Genomic DNA, 24,329 nt, shown 5'->3' with positions numbered 1-24,329 from the left:
ACCTGTGTATTGTGTAGTTCCGAAGGTGTGCTACCCTGTCTAACATCGAACCGGTATGTTGACATATTCTGTACACAGAGATCCATCTACTTCATTCTTCGAGAATAGAATAGATCTCGGTCCTAAATGGCGGCCATATCCAAAAATGAGTATACTGTTTTGTAAAGATTAAATAAAACTTTTCAATTTTATTAAAATGGATGCAGAATAAATACTTAAACACATTATGCAAGAGCTAAATCTGTCTATTGCAGTAATAACTGAGCCGGACCTTAATCAACACTCGATGTCATCGTTACCCTACGATATTTAGTGGGTTTGAATACATTCTGTGACCGATAATGGATAATCGAGACTTTGTTTATTATCGTACCAACGTTAGTTATGATGACCGATGCTACCCTAAAATTAAATCGCTAATATCTCGGTTCTGAGTGAAGCAATTTGACTGAAATTTTCAGCATATTCTGTTTTTATTTTTTATTTTTTAACTATTATAACGAGAACTGTCAACTCTTACTTTAGTCTTACATGCCCATTTAACAAAATTCGATTTAGTACTTAAAATGTCGGTCAACTAGCTTAGTGTCTGTTCTCAAGTGGGGCTAACTACAGGTTAGTATGTTCTGGCCGGGTCATTTACGGTTACGAGCCGATTTGTCTTATTTGGGGATTTTATAAGCCATTCAAGACTGTGTGCTGTTTTCACTATATATTAACTGGTATATAAATTCATGGGTTATAATGTTTTTATATGTAATTATGATAATAGCCTGTATGTAAATGCCATTTATATTAGTCTATAAATAATGGGCTCTAATTACATCATTAAATGTCAACCATGTTCAATATAATCTTTTTGGGATTAAACGACTGGTCGGGCCACCTAATACAAGTTGTTAAAACATACGATTACTGTACCAGGTACATTTAAAATAATTTTGACCAAGAAATGAAATGATTTTTAACTTCGTACTTTTCTGTACCAACTAAGATACGGTCTAATTGTATTTCGAATTCCAAGTGACAAGGAATCTTTTATGTGCACACTAGACATGGGACCTCGCTTATTCGTCCCATCCAAACGACTAGACGCTGTTCTTTGAAAGACCTTCTGTCCTGCAACCAAGCCGGAAATCCCCGAAGAACTATCCCGACCAACATCGGGAACGAACCCGCGACATCCTGGTTAGCGTGCCAGTGATTTACTCACTGGGCCACCGCGGTTTTGACCAAGAAAGCAGTAAATATCTACTTTTTAACCAACGAATACAAAACTGTGGCGTGTGCGTAAAAGAACCAGATGGAATTGAATTTTGACAAAGAGCATGCGAAACTGTAAAAATCCCTCCCTGCGTAACCAGATAAAAAGTAACCGTATGTTGGTCTCAAAATGACCATAATACTGTGTTGACGAAATGTTAATTTCAAACCCATCCGAGTCATATCGCTTCTAAAATCCAGGTTCATGGAGTACATTAACTTTCTCTTTATAGAACAGTGGTGTCATTTCTCGCATTTCGATATATAAGTATATATACACGAATTCACCCTCTTCGATATTTATGCCATAAATCTTTATTATGAGTGTGTCGTTACACAGACTTGGTATGCCTCCCCTTTAAGGTGTTAATTTATTATAAATTGTGTGGGCTACATATTACAGCAATGATTGTTGTAGTGTTGTGGTTTGGATATGTATGTTTAATACTGAAAGTAATGGGACTATCGGAGGGGGAATGATTTCAGGTTAGATTGTTGTGGTCTGAATTGATCTTCTCATATTTCGTTTCTATTCTTTCTCTTAAACCTCTTCTTACTCACAAATTCTATTTTAACCTTTTTGTTTTGATATTTTGCAAAACTGTCACGCATGGTACTGTCACGCATGGTACTGTGTTAAAATGGTACCACATTGCTAAATGCGACATTTTATAGGTTTGCTATTGCAGTTGCAGTTACTTTATCCACAATAAGACTTTGTATTTTGACTACTGGTTTCAGGAACGATGGTTGCTTGATTAAAACGACATTTTAGTACCTAATTATTACACTAATGTCCTAACACCACGCCAATTTCATTTATTAATTGTATGTGCACTATCTGTACTGTCGAGTAAGAATATTTGCATATTCCATTTTTCCCCTTTTTCCGCCCATATCTTATGTTATTCCACTGTTTTACGCATTCTTATAGTTCACTTATATATTACTATTTCGGATCCTTTAGAATCTCTTTACTTATTCAATGCCAAGGTCGTGTCGATGATGCAGCCGCAACAGTACTAAGAATGTCTCCATACTAATATGACTGTACGAACTTCTGACATCTTGTGGTCTACAAAAAGTATGCATACGCATTCTCATGCATGAACGTAAGAAATAAGCTAGTTTATGAATTTACACTAATTTAGCTGCATTGGGTTTCATGGAGAAGGCCCTCAAGTTCAAACGGTTGTTCCATCTGCTCCAGACAATATGGTCTCAATCTTCAACGAACCCGGTATTACGGGGTATATCATATCAATTTCAAAATGGACCACGTTAAAATTATTATAAATTAGAATCAGGTCCGGTGGGGTTATCGGGACTTGTTTTTAGAAAAAAAATCCAAATTCTGACTGCCGGAAACACCATTTCCTACGCTCTGTAAAGAACTTGGTAGGTTCATTGTGCTTGATAGCGATAAAATGAAAGTTATCGAAGCATCGTGCTTTTAGTTTTAGAATAAAAATGCGTTCTGTTAATGTGTTTCCCAATCGCTAAATGCCACTTAATGATTATTATTTATTTTGAACATTGGTCAAATGATTGTTGATGGCGCCCCTGCTCAGTTTCCTCGTGCAATCCTCTCACGATTTCAGCACGATTTCAGAATTTCAAAGCACGGGTGTTTTATCCCAAGGCACGCCCTTTGCATGTATGCACGCTAAAATAGACTCTATCATTAACGCTAATATTTGAACTTTCATAAAATTACAATATAATATACAATTATTCCATAACTCTAATCCATATTTCAGGTTGTTAGTAAAGGAGAATGTCAGCAGCTGTAAATGTTCTGGATTTAAACGAAGTTTTACGTCGCTTTGCATGGAACAGGCTCTACACAAAATCCAATTTCGTTAAGAAACTACTTCTAGAAGAAAAGGATTATTATGTAGACGTGGACTGGAAAGGTGTTACTGTAGATCATAACATCCAGAGACTTTCTCTTAGACCTTCAAACCGGACATACGACACCCCGTTCGGTAAAATCAACGCCGGTTCTCGTTGGATTTCTCTCTTCACATGTGATTTCGAAAACCAATCTGATTCAAAGCAGTCACATAATTTTTGTGGAAAACGTGAGACAACCACGTGGGTAGGCGTTGATTTAAAAACTTGCTACACGATAGCTAAAGATGTGAACATTTCCATCAACCTTCCGAGTCAATTTTCCAAATATAGAGCTGGGCGAGACAATGGAGTCAGTGTTAGTAAGGTTAAGGGAGAAGTTTTTAAAGAAATCATAACATGGGAAGTCAACTCGCACGTGGACGTTAGGCCTGGATGGCGCGCGGTGGCAGAGTTATTGGCCATGGAAGAAAGTCACGTGATGGATTTCGAGATTACGACTAGTCTTTTTGTGCCACGTGGGAAAGTTCCGATTTGGTTTCGACGACGTTCTGATGATCGGATCAGCCACTTAGTTGAATTAGACTCTGAAGATTTTACAACTGCTTTTAGAAATAAAAATGTCGGTGGTGTTTTAGAGGATGACGAGTGTCGGTTGGTTACTATTTTAAAGGAAATGGTCATAGAGCAGACGGGAGAAGAATCAAACTTCACCTGCTTGCAGTTTACAACTACCGGCTCTTCCGCCATGGTGGCTTGGTCTGACCAGAAAGTGGACATTAGAACAGAACCTATGGATGTTATTGACGAAGAAATGTCTAGAACTGTTTAATTTATTTATTAATTATCTTCCATGAATGTTATGTAGATTTTTTTAACTGGGAAGTCGTCGACGGCTGTAAATGATTTTATATATGTAGACTATATTGACTCTTTTTTTCGTCTGACTACAAATTAATCAAGAAGATCTCTAAAACTAGTTGCATCTTCTCAGGTCTAATTTCTTTCAGAGAAAAATCATTTTATGTTTTAAATGATTCGAAGAAATGCTCATCGTTAACCGGCGAACCGAAGCAAACATATTTGCGGTATTATATACCGATCTCCACTGTTACGTGAGATCTACGGGGGGCATGGACAGGGGCATGAATATACGGAATCGGAGAAATTGAGATCCGAATGATGGAATAAGTGGACTCGGTCACAAAATGAATAGAAGTAAATATATTTCGAATTGCTATTAACTACAAATATGGAAAAAACCTTAATAAAAGTAACTATGTTTTGTATTTTTAATCTTTTTTTTTCATTAAAATTGTGTCTTGCCGACAGTTCAATTTCTCATATACTCCTATTCAAGTGCGAACAGCCTTTTGATTATGTACTTTTATAGTTTCATTTTCGTTAAAAAATATTGTTAATTATTTATAAATAGAGTCTATTATAGTTGTTTTTAAAATGGCAATAAAATTATACTTGTTTTAATAGTTTCTCCACTTTCTAGCTTTAACGGAATATGATTTTTAAAAACCAACAAGATTATCAGTGTGGTATATTCTAAAGCATGTATCTAAACCTCTGATTTAGTTTAAACTATTGAACTTGGTTAATCTGGTGAGTTTGAAATGGGACAAGGTCTATTCGAACAAATGTTTGATTTGAAACATTTTAAGTGAAAGTCTGCTCACTGCTTGTGCACTAAGTTTAGTTTAACGTTTGCCTAATGCTTATCATATACTGTGTCGACAGTGGAGCCCACAGTCGTTTATTATTTCAACATTTCCAAGGAAAACGGATTGCTATCCCAGAAAATAAACTACACATAAAATCAAATGAAATTAATTTTTAAATCATATTCAATTGGGTGTCATTTTAATGATTTAATTTCGTTGAATGTCATTTAATCACTGAATATCCATCACTACAGTAGAAACCGTGATCTCACATTAGACTGGAAATTGCCAGTTAGTAAAGTTAGCTGACTTATTTAAGGGAGACAACTGTTTAGTCACAAATAAATTAAACTTTGTAGTTTCAGATTTGTAGTTTACAAGTTGTATAATATAGTTTGAAACTGGTGACTATTCTCTGTGATATATCAATCATATTATTTATGTCAATCAGTGGCGTGATTTGTTTTGTAATAGCGTTCGTTTGTTTTGGACAGGGGGAGATAATCCTACACGTGTCTATTAAATAATTTACTCGTTTTTGGAATAGATAACATGTCTGCGAGGTTCCAGTTTAGAGTTTTGTGGTCAAGAGCAATAACTCATAATCATGTAATTGATTACACAAGGGATCAATTAATACGTTGACATGATACAATTGTGCCAAAACACCGCTTTTAAAAATCGTACCAATAACCTAAGAATTATTAAAATTTGTCTCTCGCCCATTTCCTAAAAAAACACAAAACAATGTCAAGTGCAGTGCTTACAATATTCATATACAATAAATACAGAAACAACTAATACAAAAAAACACCACAGCAAAACCATTTACAACTGCATACGAATTTAGTTTTATCATATCTTATGGTGTGGGGGTCTGTGTATAAAAATACCTTGGCATGGTCTGTTTAATAAATGATCAATGCTTCGAGGCTTCATGCGGGTGAAAAGTGTGAGGGGGTATTTTAGACAGATGAAGCCATTTGTGCCGAGGTGCTAATTTACGGTCCATTAACCAATAATTGTTTTTCGGCAGTGATCTTCTAAAGCGGTCTATTTTTGTTACCTGACCGTTCCAGATTCAAATCAACGAATGGTTAGAACCAAACCTTTTCGCCCTATACTTTTTTTTTCAAGTTCCCGTTGAATATTATAGGCTAATCCCGTAGGCATGTCTGGGTAGCCTATATAATTTGTCATTTTTCACAATCCCAAAACATTAATATACCTTTTGAATTTAACCCTATCATTGTTGTTCGCCGATTTATCATGCAGACGTATCTATAGGCTAATTGAATCTGTGATTTCTTATGCTTTTAATTCAGGTGAATAAAGCATTCTCATCGAAATGAAAGTAGGCTTCTACCCTCTGTGAATTATTGCGAGACTAAGGCTATTATGTGCGACACACCCAGTCCATTATTCATTTAAGGGTGTTACCTATTAAATCCCAATTCAATTCAGTTTATTCAACTTGAACAATAATAGTTTCATTCCTATATGTAGGTCTAATACCGGCACATACATTGAGCAAACATGTAAAACAAATACAAAGAACAGAACGGAATGGAATATATATCTATATATAGCCTAGGCCCTAATTCGGTAAGTTAAAAAAAACGTGGTAAATTCTATGATCCATGTGTGCAATGCGCCTTTCACTGCCTACTTTTCTCCGATTTTTAATTGTCAAGGGGTCTTTTAGTAACCTGCACGCCAATGTGTATCGGCCCCTATTTACATCGATCGCCCCCGTTTTTTGTACTAGAGGTATGGATAGGTAATGGTGATTGCCGAATTGAGTCACTTAAAAATTTTATTAGACCTTATTTTAGACTGAAATATATAAATTAAGGAGATTATGTCACCGCCTATGTAACTACTTTTACTTTACATTTCAAGAAACGGAAGTCAACCCAAATGCATTGTGGGCATGTTGGCAAGGAAAATATTATGGCGGACGAAATGCGTGTTTATATCGCGAGTTCTGAACTAAATGCCAATTACTTCTTGTCATTGTAAATCAAAATTGAACAAAGGGCACTGATTAAATCTTAGAACAATAATACATCGATTTGTGCTAATTATTACGAAATTGTCGGATACAAACCTGTTTGGTTTGAAAGGTAAGTTTGAAATTGTTGAAATGAAAGTGCAGGCAGTGAACTTGTGAACGCGAAGATTCTTTCACTGTTTATCGATATTGACGGTCGTGGTTGGAGTTATTTATTGTTGCCTTCATTTCAATCTTTCTGTTACGAATGTTGTATTTTGACATGCGCAAATTTTTTCTTTCATCATGAAGTGATGAGAGCCGAATCATCTGTAAATCAAATCTAAATGTGAAGAGTAGGCCTAAAAACAAAACAACAAACGCAAACCAAAATAAACTGTCAGAATAGGAATAGGTTAAAAATTAATTATATTTTGTAGACAAGTATAAAGCTCTATTGCTTGCAATTTTAAAATGAAAGTGTTCTGATCTTGCAGCCTTTAAAATATAAAGTTTTTAAATTTGGATACACGAGAAAAGATCTTGTAAAGTATACCTTTTTTTAGGACTTTCCCTTGGCTTTAAACAAAATACAAAGGAGATGCTAATTAGATATTGTGCCAATAACAGATTTGTCCACCAATATTACCGAGCGTAGTTGGTATGTGTAAGACGTAGCTCTGTTCGAGAAAAAACTGGTTCAGACAGATTTGAAATTGCTCCAAATTTGACCAAGGCAGTGAGTAATATTAATTACGGTACATAAATGTATAACTTATTGCAATCCTGTTACATGACAGGGATACATATTTCGACATTTTGCCACCTTTGAATACATTGTGTAAGCTTATAAATTACCGGTATATTAATATTAAGCATTAATTGATCATAAAAATCAGATTTCTGGTAGCTAACTATTAAATACCGGTACTTTTATGTTAAAATTGTATGATGAATAAATTTGGATAAAAGAAAATATGCTAATATTGCTAAACTTATTCAGTGGATGAAAATGAAAAACAAAAAGGAATATATTATCAAATCTACATGTGTATCTTATCTGTACAGTTTTGTTTGTGTAAGTGATTGAAATGTGTTTGTACATCTGTCAAGATTTTATTGAATTATTGTTTTAATATGAACTGATCAAATAATCATTGCTTTTGTAATCAATAGACTGCTAGCTAGCTATAGTCTTGCCTATAGGTTGTGGTGTTAGTGTCAATATACATGTATAAAACTATTAATGTTTAATAAGAAGACATGTATTGGATTTATTCCTAACATGCATAGACACCAATTAATCTAAGGCAGGTCAATAACCTTAATATAGTAGTCCTGTGTAATTTATTAATACTTTCCCAATGTTGGGGTGCTTCTATTTAAATGTTTGGACTTGCATAAATTATATAAAATCAAGTTTTATTTTAAAGAATGTTATAATTATTACTTAGTAGAAAGATTAAAAGATCATAATTAAAATGATTGGGCCTAATAAATAAATTTTATTTTATTTTTCCATCAGTCTGTGTAAGATTATGGATGACTAAATAAAAGTTAGAAATTGTTATTAAGTGCCACCTTGTGTTTTACTGATTGCATGTCTTTTCAAAGGAATAAGTTAATCAGCTTCCTAGTAAGATGAGAAACAATATTACCAGTAGATTTTATCAAGTCATATCTGTAAAGTAGAGCAGTATAAATTATTGTACGGATTAAACTAAAGCTTATAAAGCTGTGTACATTATAGAACAAAAACCAATCTAAATATACATGTACAACACACAGTACACATTCTTAACATTCTTCATTCAATACATTGGGTTTTTATATGGATTTAAATTTCATTATATAAGCTCATATATAAAAGATAAAAATGATCTGCCAATATTATATTGATCAAAGTGTTTTGTATAAATATTTAGAATTACTTTAAAACATAGATAACAAAACTAGAGTGGCTTTTTTTTAAAAGTTAAGTTGACAAGGATTCAGGAATCAACATTATCGTGATCGTGACTTGAATGTCAATTATGTTGAATATTATTGTAGTCCATAGTCCATGGTATGTGATTATGTAACAGGATGTACTGAGGTTGACTGCCTATCATCTAGACTTCACAATAATACTTGAATTCAAATAGTTTTTCAAGTCTAAATTTTTATGAATTGAATTTTTAGTATATAATATTATGTTACTCATTTACTGATTCATTGTCAGTTAAAATTAATGAAATATTTACTATATGTTTGTAAGTTACATGTATATCCCAAAATAAACAACAGATGAAGGAAATTTATTAATTTGAAAGATTAATAGTTTCAAGATCTGAAAATAGACCAAAAACAGCCAAAACATGATCATTTCTATTAAATTAAAGATGCATTATGTACATGTAAGAGCTAAATCTGCCTATTATTACAGATCTTTATTTTGGCTTCGAAGGTTATAAACTATTATTTAAACATTTATTCACATGACAAGCCTATAATCAGCTCACTAGGCCATCAGATGGCCAAGATTCAAATGGATTAGAACACCCGCAAGATTTTAAAATTTATTAATAATAAATTGGATAATCGAGACAGAATCAATTGTCAAGTACCATTGCTATGATAATGAACAATCTACTGTAGATCTTGTCAAACCTACACTTTTAACTTCGCTTAGAATAATGTCATTCAAATGGAATTTTTAATATTCATTTTTCATTATCTATTTTTGAATTATTATAGCAAGAACGACCAGCTCTACATGTATATCTCTATCTTATAATAGTTATATTAGTTATCATATATAATAGTTATCATATGCTTTGAAACACCCAATAAACAGATCTTTAAGAGAAGCTCCACCTTTTGAATTAGGTAAAAAAAAAACCCAACAAAGTATTGAGTTGGGTTGATCTGATGTTTTATTTTGATTTTGTTTCGGATGTCAGTCTGTTTACTTAATTTGGTTTCATTTTTGGCTCACTGTGTCAACAGTGGCACTCAAAATGAAATCAACTCGTAATATACAATGAAAGCTATAATTTTTGACACAGATCAAAGAGGATTAATAGATATTTTAGATATCAAAAATGCTAATAGTTTTCATTTGATAGTTATTTCAAGAATCCTTTAAACAGTTGGAATTCGATGAAGAGTAAATGGAAATGGTGTGCCTGTCTTCATTATCCCCAGTTGGTGCGAAAGAGTAGGACGTTAAACTTCTTCCTTTAATTATGATGAATAATTCTTGCCAGATTCTTTCTGTCATAGCACTCTTAGTATACCTGTCTTCATTAGTTAAATTTAATTTCTGACCGGATTTGCTTGATTTTTTGTGCTCATTTTTTTGATAGGTGATTTTTTCTGTAAGTGAAATATTTGAGAGAAATTTTAATTTGTTTGATATTGGACAATAAATACACAATTTTAATTTGTTTGATATTGGACAATAAATACACAATTGGTAAAAGATCATTAGATTTGTAGTTTTATGAGAACAAGCAAAATTGAGTTCTATAATCCATGTGTGGACTTAAATAAAACCAACATTCTTGGTGGTAGATAAAATCCCTTCTTCAGACAATTAATCATACTAGGATTAGGATCAGTTTTAAGGGGTCAAAGTTGAATCTATATGGGTTTATAAGTTGATAGGATTAGGTTTACTTTAGTACATGATAAAACATGATTTATTTTTTCTATCTGGTTGACCAGTTAGTCAATATTTCTATCTTATCTACCTGTACCTGTTGGTCACACCAGGTAAATACAGGTAAATATTTTACTGTTTGTAATAAATTCTACTCTTGACTTGGGTTTTGTAGTCTAGAAATTTCGACCCAAAATAAAAATAGTTATGATTAAAGCTATTTTCTTTGATGACATTGACAATCTCTTTAAATAGTTTTGGGTGTTAATCTTCAAATTTTATGTGTAAAATGAAATATAAGTTTTATGTAGTCTGTGAATTTCGATCAAAAATAAAATAGAGTAGACATTAGAGACTATTTCTTGGATGACAATTTCTTTAATTCGTTTTTGGGTGTTGATATTCAAATCTTATGGTTGGGATTGGATGTCATAAGGTCTGTCATTGAGTCAACTGGCGTGGTTTCGTTTCCCCAGTTGTATGTGACAAGGAGTAGGGTCGCCTGTCCAACCTCGTGGGTTTCCTCCCACTGCTAAAGATCCCTACGAGCAAGTGAATTATTGAAAAAAAATCAACCATATGTTAGTCCAGAAATGACCTTGTTTGTGTCGAGTGGATGTTAAACCCATCTCTCTCTCTCTCATGTGCAAAATGATATATTGCAATGGCAGTGGCATTAATTGTTAGTTTGAAATACAAGACCTTAATTTCCTTTCCACTAGACAGCTGGAGCTGCATAACGATAGTTGACATACAACTAAATGTTAAATAACCTGGGGTTAAGGCCCTAGAGTTTAAATTCTGTAAAATAGGTCCTATTCTATCTGTTGCTAATAGAAGCTAACTGGTTATTGTCGGGGTTGAAAGTTAAGAACTTCTATGGTCAACAGCTGAGGCCAAAATGCAGTGTAGTCTGAGATAGGATTCCATTGCTGTCTTGCCCTGCCCACTCTCCACCACTGAAATAAATTATGGTGTACTGCTCAAAATAACAATATCAATATTATGTCACACTTTTTTGGTGGGGATTTTTTTTCCTGGTGTTAAAATGGGGTGGAGTTTAGTCGCAGATATCATAAAAAAAACCCCAAATTGTTTGCTAATTCATTACTAATTATGTTGCGGTACCAATATAAGTATGGCGTGTTTAACTATTGTATTTCTGCACGTACAGACTTAAAATCTAGTTTATTATAATAGATATTGATTCAAATTCCTCTTCTTAGTCTTATCCAGTCGTGCCTTCACTTATTCGCTATTTAATGATCATACACGTACTGTATCTTCATTCATGAGCAGATCATCTTATCTAGACAGAGAAGTTGTTTGGTATGAAATCAATAGAAAGGATTTAATGTGTTTACAGCTTTAGGTAACAACAGACTTTTGTGAATTATTTTCGATATAAAGAGTTGTTTTGATAAAATAGCCAAACAGCTTTTAAATCATTAGCAAGCCTGTAAATAGTGATTTTACTTGCACCTGACAAAATGTCAGACACTACTGAACTATAGTACCAGATATTTTTAACTTTGTGCCAGACATTTATTAAAAACTAGCAATTGACCCAGCACTGCACGGTTGTGCCCTTAACTCGTAAACCGGAAGTGGTAAGCCATCGCCATGGTGCCTATATTACTCCCTGTCCCGAGCTACCCCTATACACCAAATTTCAGCCTTGGGATAACCCTAGATCAACCAACCCTGAACAGATAGACGATAGTCACAAATATTAGTATAGATAATAGATATCAATAATAAAAACAAATCAGGGCCAGACCTAATGACAGGCACCAGCAGGATTGTGTCTGACAGAGCTTGTATTCGTGCCTGACATTGTCTGTGACTAGTGGCTGGTAGTGCCTTCCAGACTTGTTTATAAATATAACTTAAGTTGGCTTATGTCACCTGTATGGCATGTAAAAACTAGTTTCAACTTGAGGCAATTTGTGAGTGGCGAGAATCAAGAAAAATTGATCAGTAGGAACAATACTTAGTGCTTCTGAAACAAGTTTTTAACCCTCCCAAACTAGTCTCTGGACAGTAAAGTGAGACAGCTTTTACCCTGCATTTTCCACCAGTTGACATGAATTCATCTACAACTGTCAAGTTAAGCACACATGCCAATCATGTGATACTATTGCAAAATGGGAAACCAACTTGGTTAATTGTCTGTAGTTTTTAATTTCAAATATTATGGAAAATATTGAGTTAAGAGACTTAGCTGCTATAAACAGGCTCTACAATAATGTTATTGTAGAATTAATTGGGTTTATTGAATAAATTCTGTCTGATAATATGTTGTCACAAGGTAGAAAGATGACACGTTATAGACATTAAAGATAAATTGCCACGAAAGTATTTATTGGGTATTTACATGTATTTCCAAGAAAAATATTGTGTATTTTTAGTATGTATGAAATGAAGAAATTTTTGTAAATGGTACAAGTTGAAAATTGGTTGAGAGCGATTTGAAGAAAACTTTTGATAGATAAATTTGTTTGAATATGTTTTTAGTCCAATATATGATTATATGACATATTTAATCTATAAAATGTATAGCGATTTAACGTTAGTTCATTTACATTTACAACCATGAAACCATATGTCTACATAGTTTAGTAGAGTGGGATATTATATGGACTATCGCCTGTTTTAATTGGATTAAATAATTTTCCTACTCCTTCTATTTACAGGCACCCACCATATTATACATGTATCCGGTTGCTGACAGATTGTTTCCATTACATAGCAATTAAACAGATGGTCATCACTGAGTACTGTAGACTTGATCAGATTATAGAAGCAGATATTTTTCATTGTAACATGTTGTGATCACTGATTTATACCATCACAGAGACTGGATAAACATACCTAATAGTACTGTTTTAGTAGATCGGATTATTAAGTTCCATGTACAATGCATGTTTTGACTTGTGAATACCCAATTGGTCCTAGTTTGACCTATGAACTGTGAGAGTGATGTATTTCCAGTGTGATGAGTGATTGTGTATCAGGGTTATGTAATGAACAAATACGAAATTTTGGGAGTTGTGGGTGAAGGTAAGGTGTAAAATTTATAAATTTCAATTTAGTAACTAAATTTATTTTTCCATTATGGGTACATAACTTAAAAACCATGTTGGCAGAGATATACAGCTGAATTCCTAGGTTTAGAGTTAATTAGAATGAAAATATTCTACGCTATCTGTACATGTAGGTTAAAATTTAAATTTTTGACGGAAGCTTATTTTGTTCAGCAAGATATTTTTGGCATTGTCCCAATTTGTTGAAATGTTTTGCATATTAAGACTATAAATCTGACGGCATGTATTACGATTAAATTCTTTGAAATTCTAGTTATGTGGCATGCAAAATTGAATGATGGGTAAGCTCTGTCGGTCAATTTTACAGCAAGTCATTCCAGACGGTTAAATATGTTAGAAACAAGAGCCCATGTACCAGATCACCAAGTACTAGTGACTGTTGCTTATATGTACATGTATGTACATAAACAATATGTAGATGGATAGAAAACAGTAAACTTTTCTGAAGCTGTGTAGTGAATAGGTATACTCCGATAGACTCACTGTTTTTCTTTAAAACATTTATAAATACATTACTATGAATGGTTATATTTTATATTTTAGGGGCCTATGGTGTTGTCTTAAAGTGTAGACATCGGGTAAGTTAATACATTTAGTTTTATAAAACTTATAAATGATCAGGTTTCTTTCCAAAACATAAAATTCCCATATTATACGTGTACTTGATATAAGGGTAAATTAATCCTTACAATTATAGTTAGTATGAATTTCAAAAACGGTTTGAACAAAAAAGTCAAATGTCAGTTTCTGAAATAGAGCTCTTCAGAATTAGTTTAATTTATATATTTTTTCTATTATAACGTGGTTAACCCAGCATAACCATGCTCGGGAAGTAGCATAACTCCAAAACCGAAAGTGGTAGTCCATCACCACCTAGCCTATCTTACTCACCGGTCCGAGCTACCCCTATACACCAACTTTCAGATGGACAAATGACCGTCACAAATATTAGTATAGAATAGATGTACCACTTATGGACTAGAACTAAGTATAATGTCATAGTAGCCATCTTGGAATTGTGACATCGTATCAAAAATGGATGATCGTACTTGAATGGGTGATGATGAGTAGAGCTCAGGGCCCATTTCCTTGTCTAAAAATTTAAGTCTTACAATGTAGTTGGTAATTTTGTTCTGCAAATTTTGAATTCTAGTTCTCACACGTCATTATACATGTCATTAACATCATTCAAATTTTCTGGTTTATTTTCTAATTAATATTTAAAATTCAAATATATTTAGTAAATACCAGTATGTTCATCATTTAATTATTGTTTTCTTTAGTATTTATTATTTAATGTGTTTTGATAAACGATCTACAAATTTTAAAATAAAATTTAACACTTGGCACGATCTGCATGAGGTTGGTATGGCGACGTGCTATTAATGTTCTGTTTGATTGATGAGGTTGATCAAAGTAAATGATGAAAAAGAATGTATATCATTTATTTAGGATCCGGATCATGTTCAGATCATAAATAGATTTGTTGTATTGTGTAACACATGTTTTCAATTGAAACATACTGTATGATCCTGTTTGAATTATGCACTAATTAAACATGTCATTGGGTTTATATACATAAAATTTTATCAATTATTTTGAATATCAGTATTGAACTGGTATTGAAATGGCGAGGTGTTGTGCGTGTGATAGTTATTCTACAGCTTGTTCTTCTTTCAAAGAAAATACAATGTTGATATATCGTCTATTTAATTAGAAATCTTATGCATTAAAACTTTGAATAATGGTACTGCTTTGTACTGATTATACGCCCAAACACCCATTGTGTTACTATTTGTAAAAATGGGTTTCCTCTCTTTTTTGTTACACTCGTCTAACACAGACTGTCATTGATGCAAGTGTAATGATTTCAGTCCCATGCTTGTTTGTGGCGAACGGCCGAGCACGAGAACCCTTGACATTTGGAATTCCATATAAGAGTAGGCCGTAGCACACTATCGAGTATGCTTGTCTTCATTAGCAAACATGCAGAACAGTAGGATGTTAAACCCCATTTAATTTTATTTATCATCCAGACTGATCAAGATGGGGAGATTTATAGAGCAAGAATTGATTTTATATTTGATTTTAATGCACTAAAAATCAAAAATAAAATAGAATTTATCGAGCGTAAAATATTTTTGAGGTTGATATAAATTCTAAAGCATGAATACAGAAGTGATATTAAATGGAAGTAGGGTTTGGTTAGTGATGTGGTGGTATTTGTAAAAAACGTGATTAAATATTAACGTTAGGATGAAGAAGTGAAGAGAATCTAGTGATATTGATAAAGTAGCAATCCAAAGTTCGATGAGATCAATATGTTTGTTTATCTCGACAACCACATCAGTCTACTCATCTGCCATCTTGTTTCATATAAATGTTATCACCGTTAATCAGCCAAGTCTGGAATTAGGCCACCTGTCATGGAGAATGTGAGGCAAAAATTCAGTCCATTTGTTTTTTTACACATCTAGCATAAAGGTTTTGATAAAATTACAATAGTGTTTGACATTTTTTCGGATACAACAAAACTCATTATTTCCCGAACGTTTTAAGGATCCCCTCTTAACTCTTTCAATTCCCAGGCCTATTTAAAAAAATTAGATGTAAATTCCCTGAGTTTGGGTTGGGTTTTTTTTTCGACCTTCTGTATATAAAATTCAAGTTAACTCTCATATTCAACAGAAGATAGTCTTCCACGCTATATTGTATCAGAATCGGTTAATAAATCGGCTACATCTTTTCATAGAGAGATAATCCTCTTTGCCTTTCGCAGCCATCTTCACTGAACAATAGAACTTGTCAACAATGCACAATTGAAAATCTCAAGTGACGTTGATGTTATAAACAAGCTACGTGGGAATGACATCAACGGTACACAATGCCGTATTTACTAGCAGACACTCCAAGTTGTCTGTAGACTGAACTATGACACCGGTGGAGCAGCTATGCCATCTACATTGAGCTTGTGGAATTAGGCCGTATATCTACGATCTTGCCAATTTTAGATCGTAAATGTACGATCTTGGCAGTAACAGAGTAAATTCATTAATTTCAATGTTGATGTTTATTTGTTAATTTTTCCCAATCACTACGATGTTAAGTGTCTATAAGACCACATGTAGCCATATCAATGTCGACATTCTTAATTTTTATGGGAAAAAAACCCCAACATAATGACTTTGTGCATTCTGTCCCATTATGATTAAATCCCTGTGGCCATTTCATTCCTTTATGTAGTTTTAATCTGCAATCTAGTCGATTAGACAGGGAAACGTAATTGAGTATTATTATGTTAAATATTTGTTGAACAGACGTATTGGTATGATTAGTCGAGATAAATAAATATTTAGTCTGGAAACCTATAGATTACATTGAATGTTTTTACAGTAATAATAGGAAATGATTGATTTAACAATGAATTATAATAAAGTCGACAACTGCTGCGTTGAAGAGATTAAGACTTGATGATTGATTTATAATAATCACAACCTGTTTATTAGTAAATGTTTGTATTGTCAATTATCTAACATCAATTTATATTAAAGAGGTATTATTTTAGCTCTTTGCTGTAATTTAATGGGCGGCACTTTTAGTCTATTTTTGCGCTTGGTGGAGTCACCCTTTGATAAAAACAATAAGTTTAAATTTGCTGGGATTTCACAGGCGGGTTTTTATTCTATAATCCATCCTTGAGTGGCATTTAGCTATTGAGCAAGATAACACAATTTATATGGAAAACAGTCACTGGTTTATACACGTAGAGCGTGTGTTTTACATCTTATGTTTTTGACATGGGCCGGTAATAGAAGACAAAAAATCACACAAACTAACCATATTATTAATTTTCTTCTACAAACTTTCTTCTCTAAAGATGCATTATTCAAGAGCTAAATCTGTCTAATGCAGATCTTTTGTTTGGCCTCAAATGTTATATATTATTAATTAGACATTTATTCACATGCCAGGCCCATGATCATCTCTCTAAAACTTCGGATGGTTTTGATTTTCACCAGATTTAAATACCATTAGCAGTTAATGATTTAATTTAAAAATGGATTATCAAGACTTTGTTTATTACTGTAATAGTGGCCATCAAGAATACACTGTTCTGCAAATGACAATAAGTTTGATAATTCCACCCAGAATGAAGTAATTTGACTGAAATTTTCAACATATTCCCTTTTCATTATCTATTTTGTTAACTATTATAGCGACAACTACCGGCTCTTATGTAAGTCTTACATTCATGTAATGCATCCTTAATAAGCCACCGTTTTATTTTGTAAATAATTTAATTTCTCACTTTAATTTTTCATTAGTTTGCCTATCAGTCATATACCGGTACAAAAAAAAAAACTGTAAGAAGAAGTGAAGCTGTTATTCCACGAGAGATACATTCGTGCAAGCAATTCAACATCAATCTTTGAACGTCTGACTCTTAAATGACATTTTGAATTTTTAAACAATTTAATTAATTAGAATGTTTGGTTGATTTGATCAGCAGAGTTCTGATGACTTCATTGCTGTTAATTAAATTCTTTAGATAAATATTTATGTAGAAATTCTGTAGAAAAAAAAGTTAAAATGCAATCAATAATCTTTTTTTGTATTCCAAATGATCAGTATGGCTGCTTAAAAATAGGAAAATTTTGAAAAAAAAGAATCTGTCTAGATCTGCAACCAATTAGTAAGCTTTGCGTACCGATTGCAATCAGAAGTCATATTACCTGGAAGGAAACTTAATTACCTGGAAGGAAACCTAACTTAATGGCAGACAGACAATGCTCAGAATCGCATGTTTTTTTTATCAGTAAATGCTTGCAGTTAATCGATGCTGATAATTGATTTTATGCATCAATCTATTTCTTTGCGATATTACCGTCTGATGTGGCCACCCACCTTGATACTCAGACATGCAAATTGTGTTGAAATAAATCCTTTAATCAATAAACTTCTACATGTATCACATACGTGTATAGATCTACAGTAGAATTAAACATGTAGAACCTGTATTATTTATTCATTGGCTAAATATTGATCACATGATTTATTACTTACCAATCATGTGACAGTATCATAACATCACTGGTATTCAGTACATGTAAATAATTATTGGGTTGGGTTGGGACTTATGAAATGAAATAAGTCACTTACCTCGGTGTCTACATATAATTTCACTACCAGGTACTTTAAATCCTTGACTGAGTTTGATCATGAACATTCTATGCATAGACTAAGTATAGAATATCAGTTTGATTGCTCAATACTTTTAAAGAAATAAATATGTGCAATTAATTAATATGTGTCATCTCTATTTTGGAATTTCAGCGAGGGACATCAGCCTACTGTTGGCTTGTTATTTATTAGATTGCAATGTACATGTAGTTTTAAAGAAACATATTTTAATGACTATCAGTTTTGTTATGTTTCCAGTCGCTAAATAAATGCCACTAAAAGATTATATTTTAATGCCACTGATCATCAATTGTATTTTTCAAATAATATTTAATTTTTAACAGCTTAATCCACTAAAATGTACTCAAATTATTTAATTAAGAATAAGAAACAAAACAAAAATATTAACCGTACATAATCCCAATCAGATAAAAAGAGGCCCATCAAAAGTGTGGGGTTGGGTGGCCGAATGGTTAACGTGTGGGTGTTAGATCATAAGGTCTGTCATTGAGTCAAGTGGCGTGGTTTCAAGTGGACAGGCCACCCTACTCCTTTAGATCACGTTCAAGTGGGGAATCGAAACCACAGCATTTGACTCAATGACGGACCTTATGATCTAATGCAAACATGTTGAACCAATAAGCCACCTAACCCCCAACCTAGGGTAGATCATAAAAATAGTTTTAAAAAGATAAATAGATATGTGTAATTCAATCTTATTGGAATGTAGATAATGTTCTAGATCTATTTCATGGCTGATTAATTTACTAAATGATTTGTGAAATTTAATCTTGTCAGTAAATATAATGGTAATAATACTAATAGTAATATGGTAACCACACAGTCAAATACCGGTAACATTATAATCTCTGAAGTGATCTGTGAAATTTAATCTATCGGTAAATGTAATATAGTACTAATCTCTTTACCCCACCCCTCACAATGTATGCATCATTCTATAAATATAAATATTAGTAAAGTTGATTAGTAACTAGATTTAAAGATATAATCCCTCAAACATAATTAGGTCATCTAATTGATCCTCAAGCATATTTTTGTCTGTATTGTTAGTATATTTTTCATGAACTTAAAGAGCCTATGATGGCTCTATTCTTTAGATTCCTAAAATGGACGAAAATTGGGTTAAAAGCCCAATTAATATAACATGAATGTATATAAAGTGATTTATATATTCAATTTTTAAAACAATTATTGTAATTTTTAATCAGTCATGTTCGTTGAAATACGTGAACAGTCCAAATTGAACATCAACCACTGAATCTGATATCTAACACATACAGATGATCATGATATTCACTATATAATAATAATATGTTTTGGGGAATGGCTCCATTTTTATGTTTGTGAATTGCCTACCTTGTTTTTATTTTGAGTTTAGTTCGAAACAAGCCCTGGATCCATTCACTTGATTTGATAATGTGTCTTCTCTTCTGGTTTGTTGTCTGTGGTTTGTTACTCAATGCTGCCTGGGAACACCAGAACTCGTCCAGTCATTGTCTTATTACAAGGGTAATACATAATATCAACAGCATTAAACTTTGTATTATTATGTCTACATTTTGAATATTTTATTGCAGGAATCCGGTGAAATGTGTGCTATCAAAAAATTTAAAGACAGTGAAGGTAATAATTTTTGTATTCAGGCTAATTATATGACTATGTTAAACACTTATAGCAGGATACCTGGATTTGCTTGGGCCCCAATTCACCCAGGCCCAAAATTGCCCGAGGCCCCAATTTGCCCAGGGCCCAAATTTGATGGCATTAAACATTTCAGGGTCATACTGGTTAATTTGATACCACATATGTGGCAGTGGAAAGAAGTGACAAAGGGTGATTCGCCTGGGGCCCTGCCTAATTCGCCTGGGAACCAATTTCGATGGCCTAAAACAAGGTCATGTTGGTTAATTTGATACCACATAACGTAGAGGTGGTTCGCGGCGACGAAGCGTGATAAGCTAACATATACATATACACATACACACACATACCTATATACACACATCACTCTAATACGGCTATATTATGAACATTCAGGCTAATATTATAGCTATATTAAACATTCAGCCTAATACATCATAGATATTAAACATTCAGGCTATTTACAGAGCAGTTATATTATACATTTACTTAAATATATGGCTATATTATACATTCAACCTAACACGGCTATATTATACATTTGAATTAAACTTTTAAGTGGTGTTGCTGGTTGCAGAACTACACAGAAACAATGATACATGTATAATAGATCATTATATACAGAAACAATATAAAATTTTATATTGTACATCGATGAGTAGAGAACCATTCTATTTCAAAATGTTAGGTAAATTTATTATTGCTGTATAAAAGCATCGTTTTGTGAGTTAATTAAATCACCTGTATTCTCTTGACCAATCAAACGTCTTGTTTCATGGTTAACGTACGAAAACGATTTTTATACTAAGAGATAAGCTTGTAATCAAATTCTTTATTCTCATTCTTTTAAATTGAATATATCTTTATTTGTCAATCTGTAGAAAATGAGGATGTTAAAAGGACAACATTACGAGAGTTAAAGATGTTACGGACATTAAAACAAGAAAATATCGTAGATCTTAAAGAAGCTTTTAGAAGAAAAGGAAAACTGTATTTAGTGTTCGAATATGTGGAACGGGTAGGTTATAATATTAATACTACTATTAGAACATTTCAGTTATAATTTACATAACTATTGCCCTTGCTAAATAGGCTTTTGACCACTTCCACCTAGGGTGATATCACAGACAACTGGTGATTTGATCCTTTAAGACAAATCATACTGCTTTGGTCTGATTGATAACATTTATTTTGAGATGAACTAGTCAGAAGGAGAAATACTACATGAATAGAATTTGTTCTATACTTTAAGAATTATCTGACTGTAAGCCAAAAAGGTGTCATAAAATAGACAAAGGCAACATGTAGTATTGGTTTACTATAAAGCCCAAGAGATTTACTTGTATTACATTTATACCATGTGTGTTATGACAGTCAATTTCCTTGTTAAACTTATGCCTTATTTTTATCGAGTTCAGGCAAGATTTGAAGATTAAATTCTAATATTAGTATTAGTCCTTAGATCTGGCACCTTTCTTTTTTCACTACGTGTGAAATCGGCTTGGTTCTGACAATAGAGCTTGACTATTATTAGATTAAATGTGACACGGTTCATTGATTTTAAACAGGGAGTACAAGTCAGAGTTCAAACACAGACGATTAGATCACATAGAGATCAATATATAAATACAGACAATAAATCCATAATAACATTGATCATATTATATGGTTTACAATTGTATATGAGTATAATAAATATTTGTTGGGAGTTGATTTGAACTGAGTTCATAATCATATGTCATGTTTAAATATAAGTTTGACAGAAAAAATGTTTGGCTTTTATTTACATGGGTGTATAATGGAATCAGTGCTGGATTTAGATTTGAAAGAGCCCTATAAGCTACTGTACATGAAACTTTGTGACTCGGTATAAAGTTACACCAAAGGATGTGTCAGCGTTACATGCGTAGAGCCCTCCAAAGTTTTATGATAGGATTTCCATGAAACAACACCAACCCTATCTCACTTATACACCAAATTTCAGCCTCAGGGCAGTCCGCACTTGGGAATAGGCAACAGCTACAAATGTATTAATATAGATTTAATAGCATGGTATTGAGACGAACTTAGCTATAGATTGTTTAGCTTGACATTGGAATTTAATATATTTTAGAATTAAATATTCCTTCCTCAATTAAATTATGGTGTCATTGTATGAATGCAACAATATATTGTGATCCTCATGAATGATGAATGTAAAAATGAAAATAAATAAAAACAAGATCTCATGTATAACATAGGTAGTACGTTAAAGATCCTCTGTTGGGACAAAATTTCATTCATAGTTCATTAGCTAGTGCGGAGCCACGGTAGCTCAGTGAGTAAGACGTTGGCTCGCTTACTTAGAAGTCCTGTGTTCGATCCTTGTGTTGGCCTAGAAAGTTCATCAGGGTCTTCCTGACCCGCTGTCCGGGTAAAATTTCCCTCATATTATAGCATGCTGTATGGCGGATGCCATGCTTCATTAGCCCAGTTGGAGCAGAACAGTTGGATGTTAAACTCCATATCACATTTTCTTCGCTTGTGCTAGGATGTTTAATTTCATTTCAGTAGCTGGTGCTAGGATGCTTAACCTCATTTAATTAGCTGGCACTAGGATGCTTAACCTCATTTCATTAGCTGGTGCTAGGATGTTTAACCTCATTTCATTAGCTGATGCTAGGATATTTAACCTCATTTCATTAGCTGGTGCTAGGATGTTTAACCTCATTTCATTAGCTGGTGCTAGGATGTTTAACCCCATTTCATTAGCTGGTGCTAGGATGTTTAACCCCATTTCATTAGCTGATGCTAGGATGTTTAACCTCATATCATTAGCTGGTGCTAGGATGTTTAACCTCATTTCATTAGCTGGTGCTAGGATGTTTAACCCCATTTCATTAGCTGGTGCTAGGATAGTTAACCTCATTTCATTTCATTTCTATACATCTGTTTTATTAGAATATGTTGGAATTATTAGAAGATATGCCGAATGGTGTGACCCTACAGAAAGTTAGATCATATATATATCAACTGTGTAATGCTATATACTGGTGTCATTCTAACGAAGTCATACATAGAGGTAGGTCAATCTGTTTCGTCTAGCAGATATTCAGAAAAGTCAAATTTGTTATTAAAACCAAAAAAAAAATTAAAGAGAGCTGGAACCTTTCCTGGAACACTTTAAATTTGCATTTAAACTAGGTTAATGAATGGTGTGTGTTTAGTAGCAAGAGGAGTCATCAAGGCTGTGAGTAAAGTGCTGGCTCATCGACCATGATGTCTCAGGTTTCGCCTCCGGTGTTGGCTTTGAAATTTCCTCATGATATTTTGTTCTTGTTTCCGCCTTGCCACTGGTGCAGGATGGTGCGCCTAGCAAGGAACAACATATGGTTCTTGAGATGGGACAAAAAAAAACGAAATTTTATTCACACACTGGTGTGCGAGTAAATGACCCCTTGGCAGTTAGAATTTGAAATAAAAGGGAATCTTGCTTGTAGATCCCAGCATCAGTCGTCACAATGAATTACCGGTACCATACTAGCAGTTTTCAGAAAAGATGACCCAGGTACAATTTATTTGAATGATGTAATATCATTAGAACTAGTAGCCATATTGATCATCACACTTTACAACCCGGGTACAAATGTTCTGGTATTAGAATTTGCTGAGTATGATTCATGTAATATAATTATAGTATTTATAACGTGTTAATAATAAATATAATTATATAATGATGATAAATTCATCTCTTCTACATTAATTAATAAACTCATTATATATCATTATTATAATTACTGTATATTGATTTTAATTATTATTATAGTCATATTTCATGTTTATCTTCTTGTTTATGACATTATTGTCAATTGAAATGTAATATATACTGACAAATAGTGCTGGTACAATATATAGTTATATTGATGTATTGTGATTTACCTTCTCACGTTTCATGTATTGAATTTCGAGACACT

The 24,329-nt window shown here is 33.1% G+C and overlaps 2 protein-coding genes across 4 annotated transcripts in view; both read left to right on the top strand.

The window, feature by feature from the left end:
- Positions 1-1,222: 1,222 nt before the first annotated feature.
- On the top strand, positions 1,223-4,596 carry LOC126830257 (uncharacterized). Of its 2 annotated transcripts, none has more exons than XM_050560613.2 (2): positions 1,223-1,243; positions 3,024-4,596. In XM_050560613.2, exon 2 carries the CDS (start codon positions 3,041-3,043, stop codon positions 3,947-3,949), a length of 909 nt encoding a protein of 302 aa, XP_050416570.1. In that variant the 5' UTR covers positions 1,223-1,243; positions 3,024-3,040; the 3' UTR covers positions 3,950-4,596. The 2 variants fall into 2 exon arrangements, with proteins under 2 accessions (XP_050416570.1, XP_050416569.1); XM_050560612.2 differs by lacking the exon at positions 1,223-1,243 and adding an exon at positions 1,595-1,749.
- A 1,820-nt stretch (positions 4,597-6,416) lies between these two features.
- LOC126829936 (cyclin-dependent kinase-like 5) overlaps positions 6,417-24,329 on the top strand; it is a 30,285-nt gene continuing 12,372 nt past the window's right edge. Inside the window, exons 1-6 of one of the 2 annotated variants that reach the window (XM_050560117.2) lie at positions 6,417-6,916; positions 13,123-13,489; positions 14,077-14,111; positions 20,313-20,358; positions 21,258-21,394; positions 23,317-23,437. In XM_050560117.2, the coding sequence (XP_050416074.1) occupies positions 13,453-13,489; positions 14,077-14,111; positions 20,313-20,358; positions 21,258-21,394; positions 23,317-23,437 (376 nt within the window). In that variant the 5' untranslated portion in view covers positions 6,417-6,916; positions 13,123-13,452. The other variant, XM_056103007.1, reaches the window with a different exon arrangement.

Source organism: Patella vulgata, chromosome 8 (genome assembly GCF_932274485.2).
Source record: "Patella vulgata chromosome 8, xgPatVulg1.2, whole genome shotgun sequence".
NCBI lineage: Eukaryota > Metazoa > Mollusca > Gastropoda > Patellidae > Patella > Patella vulgata.
This window is presented reverse-complemented; position numbering and strand designations above follow the sequence as displayed.

Bases quoted from the DNA above. Each gene is read 5' to 3' on its own strand.
- LOC126830257 (XM_050560613.2), top strand. From the start codon at position 3,041: ATGTCAGCAGCTGTAAATGTTCTGGATTTAAACGAAGTTTTACGTCGC.